Source organism: Notechis scutatus, chromosome 3, assembly GCF_049901735.1.
Source record: "Notechis scutatus isolate UNSWTSFEM ecotype Mainland chromosome 3, rNotScu1.2, whole genome shotgun sequence".
In the NCBI taxonomy this organism is placed as follows: Eukaryota; Metazoa; Chordata; class Lepidosauria; order Squamata; family Elapidae; genus Notechis; species Notechis scutatus.
The window spans coordinates 180,426,931-180,452,028 of record NC_142011.1 but is presented as its reverse complement, the minus strand read 5'-3'; the positions used below and the strand labels follow the sequence as shown (position 1 = coordinate 180,452,028).

Below are 25,098 nucleotides of genomic sequence, written 5' to 3'. Positions count from 1 at the left end.
TTGTGTGTCCAATCACACTTGGCCAATAAAGAATTTTATTCTATTCTATTCTTAAATCCTACTGACTTTTAAATAGTTAATTTTAAATCATAGCATCCTTAAAACAGGAAATTATGATGGTTCTTTTATGGGTGGAGAATACAAAAAAGACAGATATTTAATTATCTCCTAACTGATTTCAATAATCCTTTAATTAACAAATTTATTTGGAATCTAGTAAATTTAGTAATTCGCTTCCCATTTATGCACCACATGACAAATGCTAAAGTCTCAATCATTCCCAAAAGGAGCTTGCCATCTGTTTGTTTTGTACTTCAAAGCCATTTTAACTCTCAAAAGGTGCCATGCAGTGGAGCTCCATTAGAGTGCTTTCCTACATTGTTGCAAAATAATCAGGAGACTGCTGTGACCACTCCAGGAAACTAAGCAGCGAAGTGGCCAAAGAAACATTCTTTTATGAACCAAATGTGACAATCAAGAACCACCCTTTAATAGCAAGAAAATAATTAGAGTTATGTTCGTATTTTAATAACACAATATTTCCTGAATCAGAAAGATTTTTCACAATATGTCAATGTCCACTGCCAGAAATGGCCATGGACTCCATGTTTGTTCATTACATTTCTCTCTTCCAGGTATAATAGACATTGCCAATGGATTTATTTAGGAGGGTGCAGACTAATCACATTAGCTAAGGGTTAGCTACATTTCTTGGTAAAATACATGGGAAAATCTCATTTCGGGGCAAATCTACTTAGGGTTATGATTAGATCTCCATGACAGTAAAATAGATATCACTAACAAATTTGTAGCCCATCGTTATGCTTAGGAGGGCCCTGAGTTTTTGAGCTGGCCTTATTTACGTTCCCTCTTAAAATATTTGGGAAAATCTCTTTGTGGTGGGGGAATCCACTTAGGGTGTATATTAGATCTCCATGCATTTGTAGAGAAAAATGGACATCATCATTGTATTTGTAGTACATTCTTATGCTTAGGAAGGTGCCGACTGTTCACCTTATCTACATTTGCTTGTAAAATCACATGGAAATGCCGGTCTTCCTAGGGAATGTGTGGTATTTATGATCCACAAACTATTGATGTTTTTCCAATAGTAAAGCAGGCTTTGCAACATCGCTGTGTAATTCACGGATAACTAAGCTGGTGTGACCTAGTTATGCATTCCATTCTGCTTAATCAATGGCTTCCTGCTACAAATTAGAATTGCTTCCTTACACCCCCACTTTGGGAATATCAAGTTCATTTGGAAGGTAGATCTAATGCTGAATTTTCTCTTCAAGTTCAGAGCTCTTCCTCCTCATTCAGAGAAGGAAAAAGGAACAGTGCTGTATCTCTTAGATGCTACTGGGACTTGAGCAGTATAAGGTTTTAATAAATGAATGAATAATAAATATTCAAGGAGCTATAGAATTCAAAAGCAATATTTTGTTTTAATGTATTATATGGATAGTGTACATTTATAAAATTAAGAAAATTAAATATTGTAAAGGGTGAATACTGGCAGCTACATGTCTCTTCATTTCAACTTGCCATTAGAGTAAGGGGAGAGGTGTTGATTATGAATGAGTTAGTTGGAGAAGCAAAACTTCTACAGTTCCACTGAAACTTGTGAGAGTCTGGAAACTTTTCAAGGACGTATCAACAGAGAACTTGTTTACACGGTCTACATGGAAGCCTGCGGACTGGGCTAGGAACTTCATTGTTTAATACTGTGAACTGCTGCCTGAGAAATTCAGTTAGTTTTACTTCACCATTACCATGCTATGTATTCAATAAACAGTAAGCTTTTCAGAACAGAAATGATCCTGGACTTTTATTTGGATATTCAAGCTCGATACTGACAAATATTTTTATACTGCAGTAAAGTATACTGAGTTACATATGTCCAATTGTAATTTTTATCTGTACTGCAGTTTAGGAACCAAAAATAAATTTATTGATTTAAGAATATAGCTAAAATACCATGTTTTTATTTAAATTATGACATTATTTTTAAATATTGCCTTCATTCTTTTCTTTACACATAATAGCATTTCATTTAGATTCATTAACATTTGTGATTAGAAAAATAAAATCATACTAACATTAAGTTATGGTCCAGATTCATGATTAAAATGCAAAACAATATATACTATTTAAAAGCTAAGACATTTATTCTTCAGTCCTAATAGCTGCATTTCAGTGACTAGGCTGAGTCAAAATATCCTAAATCAGATGAAGAATTTCTACTTCAGAGTGCATTCATGTGCTTCCATTAATGATTCAAGTTATTTAGTGCATGTAAGATTTTATTCTATACAGTTATGTTCTGTAAGAAATGGCTTCATTTTTGTGGCTTATTATCCACCCCCTTAGCAATCTGCAAAAGATGATGTCATGTTGCAGTGCCAATATGAACATCACAGCAATTCTTATCAAGTATCAGATCCTGCAAATACACACCCACACTGCTACAACTATGCTTTTCCTTTTTACTGATGGCCTTTTCCTTTTCACTATAAACAAAGATGAGAAGAAAAAAAGAACAATGCGAAAAGAGAGGGGGAGGAATGAGGCAAGTGCATCATGTATCGCATTTCGATTTGTGCTCAGCAGGCAGAACTAATAGCAGTAACTTATTGGAATGAGGCTCTAACTTCTCTGCTCTTCAGAGGCTGACAAGGGCGCCAGTTGTCAACCATGCTGCATTGAGGTTCATTTTCCTTATTGAAGCAAAGGCAGCGGATTTTGGCAATCTGGAGGAAAGAAAAGATATTAGTATTCGTCTACCTCAAGCAGAATTCTTAAGGTTGTGTCGTAACACTTATTAGGAACACAATTTTTCCTGTGTGTATGTTGGCACAAATAAAAAATAGCAAATAGTCTCCCATCCTACCTTCCCAGTCTGGCATTGGCTTCAATTGTTTTGGGCTAGTGAAGAAGTTGAAATGCAACATGTCATGAATGTTCTAGATCAGGGGTGTCAAACTCAAGGTCTGGAGGCTGGATCCGGGCCACGGGGTACTTAGATCTGGACCATGGGCCCGCCCTAGAAACAACAAAGGACTGGCCCTCTGCCAGTGAAAACAGAGCTCAAGAGGACTGCATGTGGCCCTCCCAGGTTCCATTTTTGGCTGTGATGGCCTCCTGCTGCCCTCTGCCAGTAAAAATGGAGCTTGGGGGGAACACGGCACCCTTGAGCTCCATTTTCACTGACAGAGGGTGGCAGGAGGCCTGCTGCCCTTCTAGCTTGGGGACAAAATGGAGCTCAGGAGCCCTTTTCACTGGCACAGCACACAGGCCACCACAGATGTCCCCGACTCAAGTGAGGTCAAGCTGGCCAACCCACAATGGCCATGCCCACCCTAGACCATGAGGTCAAACACAACCCTGATGCAGCCCTCAATGAAATCAAGTTTGACATTCCTGTTCTAGATTGAGGAAATCTGGAGCGTAAATTAATGGGTTGGGCCTCAGAGGTTCAATCTGATATAAGACAGATATGTGGGTTTAAATTATAGAAAAATGTAATTAAAAATATCCTGGATTCCTATGTTCTTTACATATAACATAACAGCTCTTTCATGTGCATGTGCCTGAATTATACAGACCAATAAATGATAAAGGGAAGAGGACAATTTATGTCTAATTTTAATTTGCCAGAGCATAGATGTGTACATAGATGTTATTCTGCACATTCATCAATATCAAAGCACTCACACGTGACATGGTTGACACACACACAATGAAGTGAACTATGCTGGTCAACACAACCTTCATATCATTTAACTGACTAGAGGTATTGTGTCTCCGGACTGCCCCAACTGAATGAAAACAGCTTATACTAGCAAACTAGAATGCTTCTTCATATGAAAGCTTATGCCTTTTAATAAAAGGCTCCTGAGTTTTCCCCTCATCATAGACTAACATGACTCTTTTCCCAAAATATCCAAAGGACTGGTAGAAACAGTAAGCAAGACCAGTTGCAGTTTCTGAGTCTACAAGGAAGAATCATGTAAACCGTTTTGCAGTAGTCTCCTTCTCTTCACTGCCATAAGGGTGTTCTGTTCCCAAAAAAGTCCACAACTGATGTACTAGTCAAAGCTGAGCAAAGGTTCTGATCACAACCTTCAGCTGCTGCTCAATCAGCATCCCCACCTGCCCTTCAGGAGAATTAAGTACAGGTAGTCCTTGACTTATAACAGTTCATTTAGTGATCATTTAAAGTTACAACAGCACTGAAAAAAGTTACTTAGGACTATTTTTCACAGTTACAACCTTAGTAGCATCCTCATAATCATGTGATGAAAATTCAGATGCCTGGCAACTGATTCATACTTATGACCATTGCTGCGTCCCACGGGCATGTGAGCACCTTTTGCAACCTTTTGATAAGCCAGGTCAATGGGAAAGCCAGATTCATTTAACAACCGGTTTACTAACTTATCAACTGCAGTGGTTCACTTAACAACTGTAGCAAAAAAGGTCATAAAACAGGGGAAATGCACTTAACAAGTCTGCATTTTTTTGTAACCTTGACACATTTCCGCAATTAAAAAACTTTAATATCCATGCCATCATGCAAAATCACAGAGCCAACTACATCTGAAGGCACTTCTAACATAAATACACAAGATTGAAAGCCTACATAGCCATACACTGTGCATGTGTATGTGTTGTGTGTATGTCCATATCCATATGGGGTAGGAGCGAAAGCAGCTTCATGTTGCTATGTCTACCACTGTGAAATTCGATCAGAAAAGTCATTTGCCCATGCTCTCTAATTAGATATTAGAGGGGAAATTAGTAGCTCCTAGTGGCAAAAGATGGGGAGTGCAATGTTTGAAGCAAATGCATTTACCTGTTCTTTGCTCACAGATACAGGCTCCTTCAGAACAATCCAGATGACACATTCAAACAATGGTGGTGTTGTCAATGATCCTGGGTAAGTCCAATAATCACGAGAGGCAGGAAGAAGAACAGTGGGATCAAAGCTGGTAAAGTTAGCCTCTTTCTCCTAGAAGACAGAAGTTTGATAAAACAATCTAGTAAAGCGTTTCTAAACCTTGGCAACTTAAGATGTATAGATTTCAACTCAATTCCATCATAAAATGTATGCTAAGATATTTTTTTGAAAATATGGTTTAATGCAACTATAGCGATAAAGAGTAGTATACGCTGTTTCACCTCCTCTCTGAGGGATACCAAGTAAACAAAACCTTTTAATACATGTAGGTAGAAATGGAAAGTAAACATTTCTGCTATGATTAAATATAGCATTTTTCAACAAGATATAGTTAAGCAACTATTGCCACTTAAAATACAGATTGAAAGCAATTTTATTTCAACTGCTGCCCCCTACACTAATGTTTTTTCAAAAAATAATAAAATTCACAGCTAGATATTTCTGGTTACCAAGAAAAAGAAGCACTTACTTTGTGTTTAATGGAATCTAATGCATCAACAACTTTCTGTAGTCCAAGACAGGGACTTCCTACCTGTGAAATAAAAGGATAAAGAGAAATTTGAGTTATGCCTTGTGCCTATGTGCATGTGTTCAAAAATGAAATCAATACTCAGCTTCCAAAACAACATTGACTCAGTTTATCCTCTATTATTTATCACAATAAGAGTTCTCCGCTCCTCTACTCGTTGCAGAATACCTTATGCCACCAGACTCGAAATTCTAGACCTAGAAAACCTAGAACTACGCCGCCTTCGGTCTGATCTAAGTATAGTATATCAAACCATACATTGCAATGTCCTACCTGCAAATGAATACTTCAGCTTCAATCATAACAATACAAGAGCACACAATAGATACAAACTCAAGGTTAACCGCACCAAACTTGACTGCAGAAAATACGACTTCAGCAACAGATTGGTCAATGTTTGGAATACTCTACCTGATTCTGTGGTTTCTTCCCCAAACCAAAAACTTTAACCTTAGACTGACTACTATTGACCTTTTCCTAAGAGGTCTGTAGGGGGCGTGCATAAGCGCACCAATGTGCCTACAGTCCCTGTCCTATTGTTTCTTTTATTTTTCTTATATGTACCCATTTCATGTATTCATAACTATGTTTTACTTATACCTATTATCTTGTAAGCAATTGACAAATAAATAAATAAATAAATAAATAAAATAAATATTACCACTTTTCTGAAATACATTTGGAAAAGCAAATTTGCCAACTACAATGGAATGTAACTCTGCATAGTTCAAATACTGTATATGTAATTTTTATTGCTTATTATTTTACACAGATGAACCATTTAAACTCAACTCTTCTGATATATTTAAAAGGAAAAATAAAAAATCTGTTAGATGCACCAAATCCATATGACTGTTACATTAGGTACATGTGCATGTGAATTTTGCATTTGTACCTCATATTTGATTACAATATGTTGCAAGAATCTGTTAAATATGGCTAAGACTAGGTCTTCATGATTTTTAGGTAAGAGGTTTTATTGGCAAGTATCTGTTTTTCTGCAATGCGTTTGTTCACTCACATGTCATAAAGGCTTATTTTCTCTGCAAACCCTGTAGCTTGTTTGGAATCATGTTGCATATAAATTAAGTCAATTTCTGATAATCCTGTAGCAGACCAGAAAATGTGCCCATCTGACTTTTAGACCCTTTTCAAACTTAAGATTCTTTTTTTAAAAATTAACTGACCTCTTCACTTTTCAGTAGAAATTAATATAAAGGGAATAATGTTATCATTGAAATATCTGGAATGAATGTAGGCAATTAATTCACTTCTGAGTAAAGGGCAAAGTCACCTTTCTCGATAAATATTCTGAAAATACAAAAATTAGAAAGAAATAGATTATTTCTAGAAGAAATATTAACCTTCAAAAACACTCCCACAACTGCCAGGCCATCAGGTTGCTTCACAGCTTCATCAAAAGTTCCATATTTTGTATTCCAATGCACTAAGTGGAGCTGGAATCAAGAAAAATACAGAAGACAGAAAACATCCATTAATATAGTCTTTCCTTTAAACAGAGGAATTCAATAAATTATATATTAATCTTTAGTCTGAAAGTCTCTTGATTTCAGAGACGTTAAAAGAAAGAACAGGCTTGTTAGTTCCTTTTCCCATGCAATAAAATATTCAAATATAGCTATATTTCTCACACTGTCTTCTCATGTCATTCAGACCATTACTAATATGTAAGCAGACTGACAATCCTTTTATTCAGACATTACTGTGAAAGCAAGAGCTATACTTTATATAAATTTGAGAAGGATCAGGTAGATTGGAAAAAAATGTCAACAGCTATGAAAAACAGTGCAAAATGCAATAGTAAGAATGATCTCTGAAAGCCTTTACTACTCACTGGTTTTCTACCATGTCCATTGGGTGCTAATTTCCTTCTGGACTCAATTCAAACTGATAGTTACTGCATTCAGTGTTATACAGTACTGTTTTCTACCTGTTGGCCTTCTAGCTGTTACTCTACATTGGGATCTCAACCTAACTAGGAGTATCAAACAGGAGACTCTTAGACTCCTTAGGTCAGACAGGAGAAGGCTGACCTAAAGAGTCTAAGCCAGGGCATTTTCTCTTAGAAATGGTAATGTATCCATTGCATTTATCATCAAAGTAATAGCTCTGTATCATTTTTTTGAGTAGTGTCTGGTAGGCCTGTAGAATAAGTACATCCTAGACTGTAAAAATGAATGTAGAACAACTATGTTAACTAGATCAAATATAGACAACTTTATGAGGATCAGAAATGACAACTTGTTGCATCATCTAGAGCAGGGGTGTCAAATTCACATTGTCACGGTGACATCATGTGACGTTCCCCTTTGATGCATCTGGCCTGCAGGCCGGGAGTTTGACAGCTCTGATCTAAAGTGTTACCAGTGACATTGGTGAAATGATGGTGACATCATAAGAAAAGGAACAAATTATTTGGGGAACTGGTTTTTTTAAGTGCTTTTAAAAATCGTTCAAAACTTCCCAAATGGTCCAAAATTGTGCTACAAAATTTGACAGGAAAATGGCTGAATTCTGACAGTGCAAGTTTTTATTCTTGAAAAATAAATCTATTTTTAATAAACACGGTCAAAATAATGTTGCATTACTAATGATTGCTCATTTTGCCACCAAATTTTAGCAGCAAAAATTTGGGCACATTTTAATGAAGGCCACATTTTAATGAAGGCCTAGATTTTCTCAGTTACTTTCTGAAAAGCCTTTCTTTTTATTTATTTCACTTTAATCCTACTAAAAATTCACAATTTACAGGTTGTTTTAATTTGGATTTCTTCAGAGAAAGTTGGACTTGATAAAATGTTCCTTCCAACTGTACAATTCTAAAATTCCAAAAACAGAAAATATTTTTAGCTTTCAATACTAATTGCATTTTATTTTATTGGATTTGATTGACATAATTCTTTATTCTATTACTAATTTTGCTTTAGGACAAAAATATGGCCCCTATAAGTATCATACATAAATTTGGAAAGACCCCTACTCGAAAATGTATAAACTGGCCTGTAATTATACAATATACTTATATATTTAATATCCAATTCTTATATATTTCAGTATATTTTTCAATAGTAAATACATAAACATATAAAACACAAAAATAAACACTTAGAAAATAATGAAGGTCTCACCTCGGCATCATATTTCACCCCATCAACAGTGTGTTCAGAACCCTGGCCTTCACAGGATCCCCAATGAATATGGAACTGCTTTAATTTGTAAATTCCTGAAACTGGGCCACCGTTCAGCACTGAAATAAAAAATAGCTGTTGTTAGACTTCATCCATAAACTAGTCCCTGACTAAAAGAGAGCTTGTGACTTATAACAAAAAGTCTGGATTGCTTTCTTATATTGAGTCATTTTTTTTGGATATAGTTTCACTAATGTTTTTGCCAGGTTAAACAACATGATAAGAACAAAGTATGAAAATTATGAAGACACAATAATTTGCCCCATAGCAAATTTCCCACTGACTTTAAAATAGCACAATGATAAAGTATGATCTTGCTGTGATAAATTGAATTTCTCCGGTATATCAGTTGAGGAGGCATTTTAAAATCTGATAAAAATCTCTTAGAGATCATAATCTGCACATGCAAAACACATTCTGTGATCCTGAATCTTAATATGAGCTAATTTCATAGGAACATCTGCATGCTAAGAAAGCAATTACATTATTGACATTTGACAAGTCTAATTCTCAGCTGGCCGTGCATAACTAGAGCATTTCAGTGCTTTCAAAAACATAATTTTCCCTCAATTGGTTACTAGTAATAGAACTTGAATTGCTACCTGTGTTCTTCAATTATGGAATAAGAAAAGAGACAGAAATCTACAAAAATACAAGCCAAGATATTTCTGTAGAACACAGTTCACCTATAGTTTCTCAAAAACTAGGGCAGATGGCCTGGATATATATGTGGTCATGCAAAAAAATTATTATACAGCAGTAGAAATTTCCCCCAAATATTTCATGTTTAAAAATTCTGTATTATGGCTGATCTGAGTTAAACGAGTAAGGATTATTAGGGATTAGGCTGTTTTGTCATTCACTTACCCACAGGCCATTATTGAGTTCAATCAGGGTGAATTCTAATCATTATCTAACAGCCTACCGACAGGGCAAATTGTCATTTTGGGACATGAGCTTTTTTTTTTTTTAATGTTATCTCTCATAAGCATACTTTCTATATTTGGCAATATTTGGTTCTGAATTAGCACAAGCAAAAACTTACATGGCAGGATGATTATCTTAATTTCCTAGTTTAGAACCTCTAGAACCAGTCAGGCAAAACTGTTCACATGTTTGAAAAATGTACTTTTAATAATTTATTCTGATAAACAGCAGCTGGTTATCTAAGAGAAGTCAGCAGGAGACTGATAGCAGCACAAGGTTTAATTTTAAGAGATAATTTGGGGGGAAAACCTTCCCTAAATGGTATTTATAGATATTACTTACTGGCTGTTTGTCAACAATTACCCTAAATGTACCTTGGGGAAGTTCTATTTAAAGATACAAAAATACCCATATCTTAAGTCCTCATATGACATAGGAGACCTAGGCTAATTTCATAGAGAACTATCTCCTAGAATGATATTGCTTGCAGGTAGAAATTTATAAATTATTATTTGACTGCTTGAGTATGTGTTAAAAAGTCATACTGAATCACAGTTTTTGATTGCCTGCATAAAAAAGGATATCCGTCATATAAGTAAGCTATGATAGTATTCATACAACATACTTAAACTGTTTACTGAATAGTTGGCCACTGATTGGGTGTCTTTAGTTATTATTAATGATCCCCCCTTTCAATGCAGCCTGCTTCACATATTTGTTAGTAGGAAGATCAAATGAGGGGACATCCCATCAATGCTGCCTGATTAATGTAATAAAGTGATATAATTCCTATACAAGTATATAAACAGACCACTGCTGGATCAGACCCCTGGTCCATCTAGTCCAGCAGTCTATTCACACAGGAACCAACTAACTGTACAGGGAAGCCCTTTAATCAGTGGCCTTCAGAGCAGTGGTGAGATTCAAATTTTTTTACTACTGGTTCTGTGGGCGGGGCTTGGCAGTATGGCAGGGGAAGGATACTGTAAAATTTCCAGTCAGAGGTGGGATTTGCCGGTTCTCCAAACTACTCAAAATTTCCGCTACTGGTTCTCCAGAACTGGTCGGAACCTGCTGAATACCACCTCTGCTTCAGAGGCAGCCATATTGCCATTAGGGCCAGTAGCCATGGAGTTTCACAACTGTCATATAAAATCTTAGAAATTAGATGAAAGTCAATAGCTGTTTAAGAATAGAGAGAAGATTGTCAAACAGACTTACGTTGTATGGTGTGGGAAACTAGACTTGTCCTATTTGATACATTTAATCATTCTCCCAAGCCTAAATATTCTTTCTCATGAGTAAGTTATATTGATTTCAGTGGATGTAGTTTATAAAATATGGCAATATATCTAAACTAAAATATTGTACTATTTGATGTTTGAAAACAATTACACATGGAAAAGAAATTATTACTACTACTATTACATTTAGGATAAAAATCAATACAATTCAAACAATGAATTTATGTTATTTCGCCCAACAAAAACTATGATGAAGAAATTGAAGAAAACTGTCTGGGGCAAGGATTGCCTTGCCCTTGAGTGAACAAGGTTGGGTCTTCTTCTTCTGGACAATTATGTCTTAATAGCCATAAAACTCTATAGATACTCTATGCCTATGTTACTTATGGCATGAAGAGAACTTCCAAAATCATGCTGAAAAAGGGTCTTATAATGGAGTAGGCTCTCCTTGGTTGATAGCCACTGACTATATCAGAAAGTTCAGCCTGGGTGAGGTTTAACTGTTAAGTGTGGTTCTGTAGGATATTTTGGGAGTAGTTTTATAAGGGAGTTGCATGAGTAATCCCTCCAAAACATCTGTTTTATCAAAGTTTACAACTGCCAAAGTAAAAGAGGTATCTTTAGTAAGTTATTTTTTTCTGCATCCTTGTATGGTTCGGCTATGCACTGAATTGTTAATAAAAATATATTATAAAAACATTTTTCATAAAGTATTAATTATGTAGAGAGTAATTTACCTAGAGCAATACAAGTTCAAATCAATTAGATAATTAAATACTAATTAGACCTTAATGACCTACTTGTATAAGACTAAAGTGATAACAACAGCCATACGTGAACTTTTGATCTTTTCCAGTACGTATGTGCGTGTGCATAATTGAAAAGCTTAATTTTATTGACTATCTACAATGGATTACTATTCATATGTACAAATAAACTAGTTTTATCATAACCTCAAGAAAGCAGAATTCACACTGTGTGATCATAGGAACAAATATAGACCAGCCATCAAACAACATAGAAGAATAAAGTACAACTTGGGACACAAAGCTGATTCTAACAATGCTTGGATTTTAAAAATTACTCAGATGAATAGCAATAGCACTTAGATTTATATACCGCTTCACAGTGGTTTACAGCCCTCTTTAAGCGGTTTACAGAGTCAGCATATTGCCCCCAACAATCTGGGTCCTCATTTTACCGACCTCAGAAGGATAGAAGAATGAATCAACCTTGAATTGGTGAGAATCGAACAGTTGAACTGCCGGCAGCCGGCAGTCAGCAAAAGTAGTCTGCAGTACTGCATTCTAACCACTGCGCCACCACGGCAGTATGGTATAGTACGTATAGAATTACAGAATGGTATAGCATACAACTACAAACTTCCATAAAATTTAAATTTTCTTTCCCTGAAAATAAAAGTAGAAGTAGGGGCTAGCTATGTTGGTTGAGAATTCTATGAATTTAAATCCAACATAAACTGAATGGCACCAGGTTGGTTAAGTTGCTTGGGCAATGCAGGGGTTATTTGTCTTGGGACTTTGGTCAAAGCCAAGCATCAGGAAAAAAAAATGCCACCTTGCAGTTTCAAGGCAGAGCCAGTCCTGCTCTGGCTTCTGCAAGTGCACAAAATAGCATGTTCACTAACTAAAGGACCAGAGAAGCAACTAAAGGAAAGAGATTTATATGCTCTGATCCATTCCATACAATGTTGCAATACTATAAGGCTCTGTTCCAGTGGATCTGAATCTGGATTTTGAGGATATGCTCTACAAATTTTTTAATCAAATCAGCCCATCAAAACTTTGAACAATCCTAAAAGATTGTAATGATGATTTTAAAAAAATCATTTAATTGATCTATTGGCAATAAACAATGAGAGAAATTTATATTTTAATAAATTTATTTTAATAAACTATATAAGTTATTTATAAAAATAATAAAGTCAGGACAGAAATAAATAAAAAATATTAACATTATGTAGATACCATGCTTAAGCACTGTAATATAACACATATTGCAAAGGACTCTTTAATTTCCGATGCAGTTTATTATCCTGCCTGGTAAAATAGCAACTACCAGATATATTTAAAGAGACCACAGCAAAGTTGGGGAGGGGAGAAATTGAAGAAGCCTTAAACATTATTCAAATGTTACCTTGCACACACATTTTGCAAAAACAGCAGATCAATCAAAATATTGGCAAAATTAACCCCAGGAAGACAGTGAATATTATCAGCATTCTGTAAGGTGACTGTTTAATTAATGAATAATCTATATCTTTTATTTTTACCATTTGAGGATTTGCAATGCTTCTGATACGATAAAGAGATTGCTAAATGTTATAAAAGGACTTTAAAGGACCCTGTGCCAAGACCTGCCTATCATCAGGCTAATTGTAAAATAATTACAAGGTGAACATCTGTGATAAAACAGCACAGATAAACATTTCTAAATTTCATTATATTATCCTTCAATAGTTTCTTGATTCCTACAACAATTATAAACTTTGGTAGTTAGGATAAAAAATGTAAATATTATCAACATATGTTCTAGTATAAATAATAGAACAGTCTTGAAAGACAAGAGAACATTCTAAGTAATGCATTACAGTCTTAAATTTGTAATGCTGTGTGTAGCATCTTGATGTTTCAAGAAGAAAATGGATTTTAAACCAGTCATTTTGAGAACAGAACAGTCTAATTCCAATATATGTGGGATCTATGCACAAGATATGGGAGACTGGAAAAATATTGATATACTTCTCCTTCCTATATTTATACTTTTTTAAAAAAAATCTGCAGAAAAGAGAAAGTGGGCCATGAGACAGGATTGACTATATGTGAAAGCTTTAAAAATATTTAAAACTATTTTTGTCACATTGTTACTCCTCTCCAGCTAGTTTACCCTAGAGTCTCAAATGGAAGGATAACAACAGAGATCTCTCTGTCTTCCTTAGAATACTGAATTTCTGGATTTTCAGCAGTTTTCTGCCTATCCCTGGCCCCATTGCCTTTCTCCACCCAAAGAGAGGGAGACTTAAGGACATGGAAAATAACTAGAAGGGAAGGAACAGTTATAAAATTATGCCACAGACATGCTGTAGATTACCTGGTATATTTCCTAATACAAAACATTATAATTCTTGCATCTCTGTTTTTTAAGGATTAGCTGACTTCCTCTCTTTCCAGCAGAACTGTGAACAAAAATCTCAAATTCCTGCCTATTCCTCAAGAATCATACTTACACCTATATTTCCACTGCTACCTTTTCCTCCCTCTCTGTTTTTCTATCCAAAACAACCAAAGTAAAAAGTGTATCTTCCTCAATAATTGCTAATTTTACAATCAGAATAAAATATGTAAATATATACATTTTATACTGTTGACTACTCATGCATGCAAACCCACAAGAGGCTGAAATAATAAAAAGGATGCAAAAAATCCAAGAAGAAACATAAAATGGCCCTCCTTACTATTTATGTTTTGCATGTAGTTTTCTTGTCATATTTCAGACACTGAATTTCATTAAAGGGTCTGAATGCAAGATAGTTGACTTCTTCTGTCTGCAGTAACCACAGACGGAGCAGGTAATTGTGGGTGAGAACTTAAAACCTATTCCAGTCAGAAAAGACTTTCTGCACTGAGGCCTGTATTTAGGGGTATTTTTCTTTTTATTACAGGGAATGCTAAGAATAAAATGGATTGTACACACACTTTGGCTACACTGCACAACCTATTTTCTTCCAGAGCAGTTCATTTAAATATTAAAAGAAGCAAGCTTTGGACTGTAGCTGCTGCATGGCTATTTTCAATACTGCTTGGAAAGCTTACAAATCCAAGCTGTTCCAGGTCCTTTGAAGGTGTCCCCTCAATGAAGCTGCCAACATGGGGAGAAAATACAGAACATTTGCTTAAGCAAATCAAACCAGGTAGCGCTAAGAGACAAAGCAGCCCGTTTGTTTTTAGCGTCATCCTGTCTCAGATTAGAACACTCATTCATGGATACTGAAAGGGGGAAAAGATTGCATTGGCAAATCAGGATATTAAAAGGCAAACATTCCAACTCCTGTTCCTGTTCCTTCCTCAGCTTTGCATAGTCAGCAATTGCAGAATCACCATAAAGAACAGAGAACTTACAAAATTCTAAAAAGAGGGAGTTAATTTAGAATTATTGTGAACAGAACATCCTCCAGCAAAGGATGACTAACTGAGACATATGGAAATGTGGGGGAAATGTCATGGGTTTTTTTTAAATCAAAGAAAATTAAATGGAGAGATTGGAACCTAATGGCAATTAGAATCACTTATCTTGGGATAATCATGACATATATATTCCTGAATAATGGATGATCCTTGTCATAAAATGAGCTTCCAGTTAATGTTGATTCAAAAAGACATTATACTTATGGCATATTTCATATATCAACATTGATTAAAACTCTCCCAAAACAGTCTGTTGAGTTTTAGTGTTAGTTCCACTGATCTGGAAACTATCAAATGAATATTTTATTTTCCCCTTTTATCCCCCTTTTTTTAAATCCAACCCCCCAGCTATACTTATTGTCTATCTTATTTTTTTTTCCCCACATAAAAAATACAGGAATGTTACAGTACAAAACATCCAAGTTTCATAAATGGCTTTTGTTCACACAGATATTACCAGACAATTTCTAGATTACTTGGAAAACAATATATACTCATAGAACTCAGGCTGAATATAAGAAAGTCAACATGTATGATGAAATACAGGTAGTCCTCAACTTACAACCACAATTTATTGTTAAATGAGACATTAGTTAAGTGAATTTCCCCCCGTTTTTTGACCTTTCTTGCAAAAGTTGTTAAGTGAATCATTAAGTTAGTAACTCCATTTTTAAGTGAATCTGGCTTCCCCATTGACTTTGCTTGTCAGAAGGTCACATAAGATGATCACATTACCCCAGGACACTGCAACTGTCATAAATACGAACCAGTTGCCAAGCATCCAAATTTTGACCATGGGAATGCTGCAACGGTTGTAAGTGTGAAAAATGTTTGTCAATGCTACTTTGTAACTCTGAACAGTCACTAAACAAATATTTGTAAGTCAAAGACTAGCTGTATAAGCAGATGTAATTTATTTGGTTATTTTATCTTACCTTTTAAAAAATAAATAACTCAAGTTGGCAAACATATCTAATGCTCCTTCCTCCTCCTATTTTCCTCACAACAACTCTGAAGAGAATTGGGCTGAGAGAGAGAGTCACAGGCCCAAAGTCACCCAGCTGTTTTTGACGTTTAAGGTAGGACCAGAATTTATGGTCACCTGGTTTCTATCCTGGTACCTTAGCCACTAAACTAAACTGGTTCTGGATGCTTTGGGTATGAAGCTGAAAAGATACTTTGGGGCATGCTATAATTCTCCACAGCTGTTTAAATACAATGCATAGAATAGTAACCTATATAATTAGAAACTATGTTAATATGAGTGAATACAGATACCAGAACGCTGTAAGGAGTGGAAATGTGGTGTTATGGTGGAAATATGATTAACAAAAATTTACATTAAAAAAAAAATACAATGCATCCTTTTCTGGATTTGCACAATAATTGCATAATCCCAGAAATTCCCAGGGATGTTTGAGTCAGAGGCAGTAATAGCACATCCAAGACCTCTCTAAAGCCCTTTCTTGTACATTGTCAGTGCCTCCTTAGCTCAAATGTGTATTTTACTGGGACCACACATTATCAGTGTGAAACCAAGAAAACAGGCAGCTTCTTTAAGGAAGTACATGTGGCCATACTTCTCTCCCAAACCATCTTTTTGACTTCAGACCCACTGCATGGCATAACCATATATGTAAAATATATCTCTTGTTGGACTATAAAAATCCAATATTTCGGATATGTTTGCAAACACTGTGCAAATGTATCTGGGAAAGAAGTCTCTGATGGATTATCTTTGGAATCAATATAGGATTGCAATGTTACACTGGTATTTGATCTCCAGGTGGCAAGGACAATAGATTACAGGCTGGGCTAATAACTCCCAATGCCCCTTTCATCACTATTCACAGTGGCTAATAGAAGTTATAGCGCAACATATCCAGAAAGTGTTAAATGGGGAAAAGAATAGTTGTCTCTCTAGACTGCTTCTCTAGTGGTAACTTCTTGAACTTTTTAATATTACTGTACTTGAATCATCACTGGAGTGATATATAGCCTGCCCCCATTGCTGTTCTATTAACACAAGATGATTCACTGGTTTTAGAAGGCTTATTGCTATTGGGGGGAAAATCATCCATAAAAATTGTCTTTATCATTTTCTGGTTATATGCAACTCTGGTTAAAACAAAGGAAACAAAAATATCCCTCTGCCATACATCAATTAAGTTCTCTGTAGTCCAAGGGTCGCCAAATTTTTGGACCTCAGGAACCACCAAACTCATAATTTTAAATCCCGTGGACCACTAATATCAGTCATATTATTTGACTGATGGTGGCTGGCTGACATTGGTGGGAAAGTCGGTCCCATATTCCAGAGCTGCAGTAGTCACAGGACTGGCCCTTTGGTCATCCCAGAACAGCTGCTCCTCCACCCGAGTGCACCAGCTTGCCATGGACTGGAGGAGCTGCTGCTCTGGGATGAGCAAAGGGCCAGTCTTGTGACTACTGCAGCTTTGGAATATGGGACCGACTTTCCCACCAACGTCAGCAAGCTACCCCGGGGCGGATTTCTCTCCCCCACTGTTGGTCTTACTTTCTAGTTCCAGCTCGCATGGCTCTACTCAAGGTAAGGTTTGCGCTTGGCTGAAGGGTAGGGGCCACGCGGGCCATGTGTTCCCGTGCAGCCTGGATTAATTGCTTTTGGGGACTGCTTTGAGGGGGACATTTCTCTGCCAAAATTTTCTTGCAGCCCACCAGTGGTCCCTGGCCCACTGGTTGGCAACCACTGCTCTACTCAGCCCTTCCCTCCCCCTTTGCGGCTGCTTCCATCTCTCCCACAAAGCTTTAAGCCTAAGAAAACTGATCAATTACTAACCACATGTGTCTCCAGAATCATCAAAGACCACATTGAAGGAGTGCCCATTGTTGACTATCTTCCTTGCTGCAGATGCATCGTATGTGATGTTCAAGCTCTTCAGTGCAGGGTCAAACTTGGCAGATTTATGTTGGATTGCAATGGGTGACTGTCGTTCTCCATTGGCAACAGGGAAGTTCTTATGCCAAAAAGTAGGTCCTAAAACAGAGAAAGAAAAGTACAAGAATGAAACCTCCACAGCATGAAATAGCAGCACAAAAGGAAAACAAAGAGGGTGAAAGGATTAATGTCTTAAGGCAGTTGAAAATTAGGAAGATAGCAATAACACTTAGACTTATATACTGATTCACAGTGCTTTTACAGCCCTAAGTGGTTTACAGAATCAACATATTGTCCCCAACAATATGGGTCCTGAATAAAGATAAAAGATCAGGAAGAAAAAGTTAAAAGATTAAAGCACCTTTTATGACTATTTTTTTTTAATTAAAAGGCAAAAGCTGCAATACACTTCATCAGTCTAGCTGTAGAGAGATGACCTTGGAGAAGTCTAGAAGCTGTTAAGACAACAACAGGTGCATAAGCATGCATTAAGTCCAGGGAGGTGGGAAAATATTAGAAAAGACTCAGACTGGCTCCCTGAATTCTCTGGGTTATAACAGGGAAATGGGGGGGGGGGAGGAGCAGACATTTACTATTACATCCAATATCAATAAAGTATAGTTCTAACTTTCTTCTGGAGCCAGTTACCTGATTTGCTCTACCGCACAGAGCTGACATTAGTCCCTCTATGCATCTGAGGAAGTGAGCTGAAGCTGAAGTGTGCCTTTTAATAAAATTTATTAGCTGCAAAAGATGCTACAGACTCTTGATTTTGCTGCTATTGACTCTTCTCCTAACATAAAGATACCTGTTTCCTAGTATGATTTGATTGCTTATTGTACCCTATAACTATCATTAAGTGTTGTACCTTATGATTCTTGACGAATGTATCTTTTCTTTTATGTGTACTGAGAGTATTTGCACCAAGACAAATTCCTTGTGTGTCCAACCACACTTGGCCAATAAAAGTATTCTATTCTATTCTAAAAAGGTTTTAAACATTTTTGAAAGAATGAAGTTATTTTGGCCAAATAGAATTTGAAGCTGAAATTATAGAAAAATCACATAAACAGATGGAAAATGACAAGAAACCTAATGGGGGCAGGGAAGAGGTGGGGGGTGTTAAACTTAAATCTATTCTTGCACAGGTGTAGCAAACTGGGGCACAGGGCCTGAGGGGTTTGTGAGATGAATGAAACAGCATCACTCAGATTTCTCCACTAAGGTATTGTTGGGAATTAAAAGCGAAGGATGCTTATGATTTGAGCATTGGCAAACTGGAAGCCCACCTATCTTATTTAAATTGGTGCATCAAGTTCAAGGAGATTCTAGGAATTTAACACATAGTAACCAAAATCCACAGGTCGCCCCTTCTTTGCAAAGCAAAACAGAGGATGGCACATCCTTCCATGGTTTGGTTGTACAAAACAACAACTTTCCATTTCCCAGTGTATTACAGTTGCTTACCCAATTCTAGGCAAGCAAACTTGTTTCTCAAGTTTGGAAATAAAATTCCCACCTCAAACAATCACTGTGCTTGGAAATAGCAATGTCTTGGAATGTTAAACCCAGATTCTAATGGAGTTCCTGAGGATACAACAAAATGCCCCTTCTGGGAATTTCAGTTACCTAGCAGAAACCGGATGAAGAGAGATTAATTTGCCTTACAAGTGTCACTGCAATTGCAACATAGTGTGTGTTCCAAAACTCTTTGTGAGTTCTGCTTGGAAGGAGGATACAGCAGGTGGAAGTTCAGGTGAGAAGCCTCTATAGCAGCCTTTCCCAACCTGTTGCCTTTCAGGTATCCACAGCTCCCCATCATCCCTAGTAGGCACAGCCCCTACTGTAGTTGGGTCCATCTGAAGGTCAAATGGCTGGAGAAGGATGGCCTCCCAAGTGCCTCATCTATTGCACCTGATACCTTTGATGGGATCATTGTAGGATTACTTTCTTCTACTCAGAACTCTCCTACTTGGAAATCTTATTAGTTCCCATATTCATTCTCAGTGCAGCTCAAATGCTAAAAAGACCCAAGCACATCCCCCCCTCCTCCATCTCCCACCACTCGCTCCATAATCCCACCTTTACTTCTCAGCAATCAGTATGGAGCAGCAGGTAGTTTAGCTGGCGCGGGGCAAAAAGCTCCGCTTCGCCCAGAGCCGCGTCTCTTTGAAGGTCAGGCTTCCTTTGAGCTCTGCCCGGGAGGTACTGCAAGCTCTGCCTGTCAGGTACTGCAAGCGACATCGGGGTTAGCGCTCTCCTTTGGCTTAGCCCCAGCAACACGAGCCCCGAGCGCCTCGGTGATCGAGGGGGCCTCCGCCAGAGACCTGCCAATCTGAGATCGTGCCTGGACCGAGGATGACCCTCACCTTCCGCAGAGGAACTACTCACCGTTGTCTTTGCCGTAGCCCCAGGACATGGTGGTGATGGGTCAGCTGTGCCGGGTACTTCGCGCTCCGCCTTGCTCTCCCTTGCCCGAGGGTGACAGACCCGGGGTTCTTTCTCAGGGGTTTTTATAGGTCCCGACCAACTCCATGACCCTCGCGGACCTCGCCGACGGGAGGGGGAGCGAAGGGGAGGAGAAGGGGGCGGCACCCAAGCGAGCGCCACCGGCCGCGGGGGCGGGGAGAGCAGGACGGGCTGCAAGGCGGCGGTACGTGTGGCTGTGTCTTCTGCGCTTCCCGGAGCCGCTTTCGTGGCTGGGCTCCTGTTCCGTCACTGTCGTGGGAATCGCTGCCGCTGCACCGCGTCACTTCAAGCCGGAGCCTGGCACAGCCAAGCGCTGCCGCCTCGAGAGGGGCGCCGCGTAAAGGAGCTTCTTGGCTCCGGCCCGCCGAGAAGATGGAGCAGTTTCACTTCTCTCTGCCGGGCGGGCGGGCGAGCGCGCAGAGGTGGTGGTGGGGTGGGGGGGAGGTCGGTTGGCGGCAGGGAAGCTGTTGCTTAAGTCCGGCTCTTCAGGGCCTTGGCGCCGGCTCTGGCCGCCAGCCCCACCGCGCAGTTCCCCATCCCACGCGCTGGAGTCTCCTTCCTCCGGGAGGCGGGAAAAAAAATCAATCACTCGCGGGTGTGACCTTGAGACGACGTGCTCGCGCGCGGGCGAAGCAGAGCCGGCCCGGCGGGTTTGCGGGCAATGTCGTCGCGATGCGGTGGCGGCTTTTGCGCTTCGGCTTAGGACATGACGGGAAACGCGGGAGCTCTAGGGGTTACGAGAGCGCCGGAGGCTTCCCGCGGATCAGGGAGGATCTCATTTGTGGTCTAGAAACGGCGCCCTGGAGTTGCCTGGGAGGTCGCAATGAGAGAGCGGAGGTTGGTAAAAATTTCCCGCGGTCTTTGAATCGGATGGAGTGTCTTGTCATGTCGTGGTGGCGAGTGGGGGTATGGAAACACACACATGCATCCCCGGGTGAATCCTTGTATAGGAAAACTGCAGGTGCCTCCTCTGTTTTAGAGGCAGGAATGAATCCCATTTGCTGAAGAGCATTGCAACTTGTACAGTATTCTAATCCACAGTGTAGAAACAAACAAAAAAAATCAATGTCCCATCCCCTTAATGTAGCTAAGTGTCCTGGATATACTTTGGACTGCTTGAGGAAATAACTCAGGCAGCTAACAAGGAATGTGTGTGTGTGTGTGGTTGAGCCATTAATGAAAATGGAAAGATAAGCCAGACCTGTTGGTTGAGGCATTGGATGGCTGCCAGTATTGCAAAGTAGTTTAGGAACTGTTTCAGGTAAGTATTAGTAATACAAACTATCAGCATTATTTCCTGTTCTACTTTTTCACACCAGCGTATTAGAAATCTATCTGTATTCTTGTTTAACTCCACGGGAAGTCTTATTCATGTTTCATGCATGAGTCCATGTGGCTCATCAAAACTGTATGACAGTAGAAAATCTCTCTTAAGCATTTATATACACCCACACACATCAACACATACATTCTTGATAGAAACTAGATATTTCTGTTAGCTCAGGAGTATTACTAGTTTAACCGTGTATAATACTGTACTTGTAGACTCACAATTTCAGTTGTTTTGTTTCTAATAAATACATTATTGTATGCAAAAAGGGTAAAAGAATTGCTTCTAGTTTAAGAGCAAACTACACAGAGATATGGATAAGGAAGATTCATTCAATATTTTTAATTGAAAGGCAATATTAACACAATGCTGTGTTAATAAAAAGTGCACATGTACCTTTTGATATTCACTCTAGACTACATTGTTTTGAACCATGTATACTTGAAAGGCAGCTAAGACCCCTAAATTGTTCTTTTAAATGTTATTTTAAATTTTGTTTCAGCTGAAATGGCTAAACTTTTAAAAGAACGGAATGAGGAATTAAAAGAGAAATCACTAGAACAAAAGAACGTGGAGCTATGAGCCTCTCTTTACCTTTGTGCCTTATTGTAACAGACAATAAAGATAAACAACCCTCAGGTCCTGCAAATATGGAAGGAAATATATTGCGATTGATGAATCTTCTACAAATTGAAACCAACTGAGTGTTTATTTGACCAAATTAAATAAATCATATCATCTGTATTTACAAGTCTAATGTCAGCTGTTTAAATAAATAACTGCTTCACAGGAACTTTTTTTTTAAAAAAAATACATATTTACTGAAAGTAAGATTGTATCATTTGTTTATTAATCCCAATAGCAAAAAATGCAAATGAATCTACCAAAACTACTGGAAAAGAAGTTCCTTGGGGATTTCCAGAAAATGCTTCAAAGATTACTGATTAACCTAGTTAGCTGAGTTCTTTCACAATTCAATTATGCCATTCGGAAATGTAATAATGACCTTAATGCACAGTTGGAAAGTTGACACAGGAGGCAATGAGTATAAGAGTTGACTAACATATGAATTGACTTTAACCTACCTGTATAAGCCTTCCATATATTCAAATAATGAAGCTCCAGATGTTTCATCATTGGAGTCTCTGGGCATAATGATTATGAGAATCAGATCTGTTACTGTATGTCAACTCAACACCTTGCTTAATATCCTTAAAGAAGTTTTCTTCTTTAAAAAACAAGGATATAGCAGATCTGGAAGATATTTAGACTACAGTTGCCATGAAGGCTTCATCAAGTTCTTAAGTTTAGATCACTTTGGCAACATACACTAAATTGGAAGCTAAATTTCTGAATTGTCTTTGCATGATGATTTTCATTTAATATTCTAGCATTGGCTGTTGAAATGTGGGAGCACTGATGTAAATGTAGTGGATTAGTCTCATAAACAAGCAGACCAATGTTTGATTATTCATTATTTAGTAAATTCCAGGATGATGCATTAGATACTTTGAGAGGAAAAGTGATGAAATAGTTTTGCTAGCAAAGTCAGCTTTATAGAGCATAATCTACTGTACAAAACAATTAAAATCCAACTCTAAAAACCAGTTCTTTCAATGAAATGTATGTACAGAAGATGTATTTATGGTGTTATTGTATTTGAGACTATTATGTTAAATACAGTATTTCTGCCTGACACACATATAATAAAGTTGCATATTAAATAAATTCCTTTTTGTGTTCTCTTAAGGAGATTTATAACTAAAATAAAAAAGTAAGCCTTTCAAACTTTATTAGGATAAATGTTTCAGAGAGTCACATTTGATAAGCAATTGACTGTAATTCACAAATTGAAGTATAATTAGAGAAGTCATTCAAGTCTGCATTGCAATCCAAGGAGGTACACTTAGTTTGATGGAGAACGTAAGAAAATTCCACCAATATATGTGAGCTTTAGCTGATGCAGGTGATAGCATTGGGAGATTATACCTTACAGCTCTTCAGTAGATTCACTGAAAATATTATTACCCTAATTAAAGTTCACTACGCTCCTGGGGGCTGAAATTAAATGCTGCCAGGTTTAAGTAGCATAAATAGCCACAAGGCTTTGCTTTGTGTTCTTCTTTCCTACTTTCATGCATGCCACATCTAAGAGCTTTGTCTTTTCTAGTGAACATTCTCAGGACTGATAAAATCTTTCAGGTACAGTTTAGTAAATATTCATAAACACACATAAAGAGAAGGTCTATTGTGATAGTGTATAAAGAGGCTTTCTTTGAGTTGAAATCAGAATGAATGAGCTCACAAGAGTGAGTTTATTATATAGCAGCATTATATTCAATTGCATACCATTCAGGTTTTTTTAAAAAAACTTGTTATAACAGGGTTCCATATTTCACTGTCATGTGACTTTTAAAGTTTATTTGTTATTAATCAGCTCAGGTGTAGCTAGGCTGCTAAGCAGTTTGAGCCTGATTAATGCTTAGGAAAGAGATTTCCAAGGAATAAACTAATCCAGGAAGCTGAAACAAAAATTCAGAAGGTTGTAGCAAGTATTTCTACACTATGGTCAAGGAAACTCCATGGATGCCTCTATAATGTCACCAACAGTTGAGCTTGACTTTTAAAAAAGTTTGATTTAGAACTCCCACTTCTAAGTGTCTTTTTTAGCATTCTCCTCTTCCGCACATACAAGTCCTGGCCTGATCTCACTTCGTTTGAATACTCAATTCCTTGAAGCTTTTCCATGGTCAGGAAATCAAGAGTTTTGCCATAAAGGTACAAAATGGGCAAATAAATACTTCAGTCCTTTGTTCTTTAAATAAAAACTCCAAGATAACTGTAGGAAATCTTTTGTGATGCCTATTACAGTTCACCACAAGCATATCATATATTTTTAAGACAACACAAGGATGTTGATTTTGCATGGCTAATTCTGTCACTGGCAGCTACTATTAGTTTGGAAGTCCCCTCTACTGATGTAGCAGTGCAACAACACTAGGGTTCTAGTGCTGGCCTACTGGGTCTTTTGCTTTTATTATACATTTTTAGTGCTACTGTACAGATAGGTTGTTTTCGGTGGTGGGATTCAATTTTGTTTACTACTGGTTCTGTGGGCGTGGTTTGGTGGGTGTGGCAGGGGAAGGATGCTGCAAAATCTCCATTCCCTCCCCACTCCTAGGAAAGGAGAAATCCCCATTTCCTCCCCACCCCACTAACCTGCTTTCCAGCTCCATTCTCCTGTGCAGGGCAACAAAAGAAGACCCAGCCAATCAGCTGGGACTCAAGAGGCAAAGAATGGATGA

General features: G+C 37.8%; 1 protein-coding gene and 1 long non-coding RNA gene across 2 annotated transcripts; one reads left to right on the top strand and one right to left on the bottom strand.

The window, feature by feature from the left end:
- Positions 1-1,803: 1,803 nt before the first annotated feature.
- LOC113428636 (carbonic anhydrase 2-like) lies at positions 1,804-20,605 on the bottom strand. Its single transcript, XM_026691190.2, has 7 exons — positions 20,386-20,605; positions 17,896-18,093; positions 8,642-8,760; positions 6,857-6,949; positions 5,433-5,495; positions 4,859-5,014; positions 1,804-2,753 (listed from the first exon to the last, which is right to left on the bottom strand). Exons 1-7 carry the CDS (start codon positions 20,411-20,413, stop codon positions 2,634-2,636), a joined length of 777 nt encoding a protein of 258 aa, XP_026546975.1. The 5' UTR covers positions 20,414-20,605; the 3' UTR covers positions 1,804-2,633.
- Positions 20,606-21,166: 561 nt separating this feature from the next.
- Positions 21,167-23,521, top strand: LOC148131514 (uncharacterized). The gene is made up of 2 exons (XR_015748978.1): positions 21,167-21,300; positions 22,296-23,521. It is a non-coding gene; the product is annotated as an uncharacterized LOC148131514 (long non-coding RNA).
- The last annotated feature ends 1,577 nt before the right edge of the window (positions 23,522-25,098 follow it).

Coding starts and splice junctions, on each gene's coding strand:
- LOC113428636 (XM_026691190.2), bottom strand. CDS start 20,413: ATGTCCTGGGGCTACGGCAAAGACAACG. Junction 18,094..20,385: donor GGGCTACGGCAAAGACAACG/GTGAGTAGTTCC, acceptor TCTCTGTTTTAG/GACCTACTTTTTGGCATAAG. Junction 5,015..5,432: donor TAGATTCCATTAAACACAAA/GTAAGTGCTTCT, acceptor TCTGTCTTCTAG/GAGAAAGAGGCTAACTTTAC.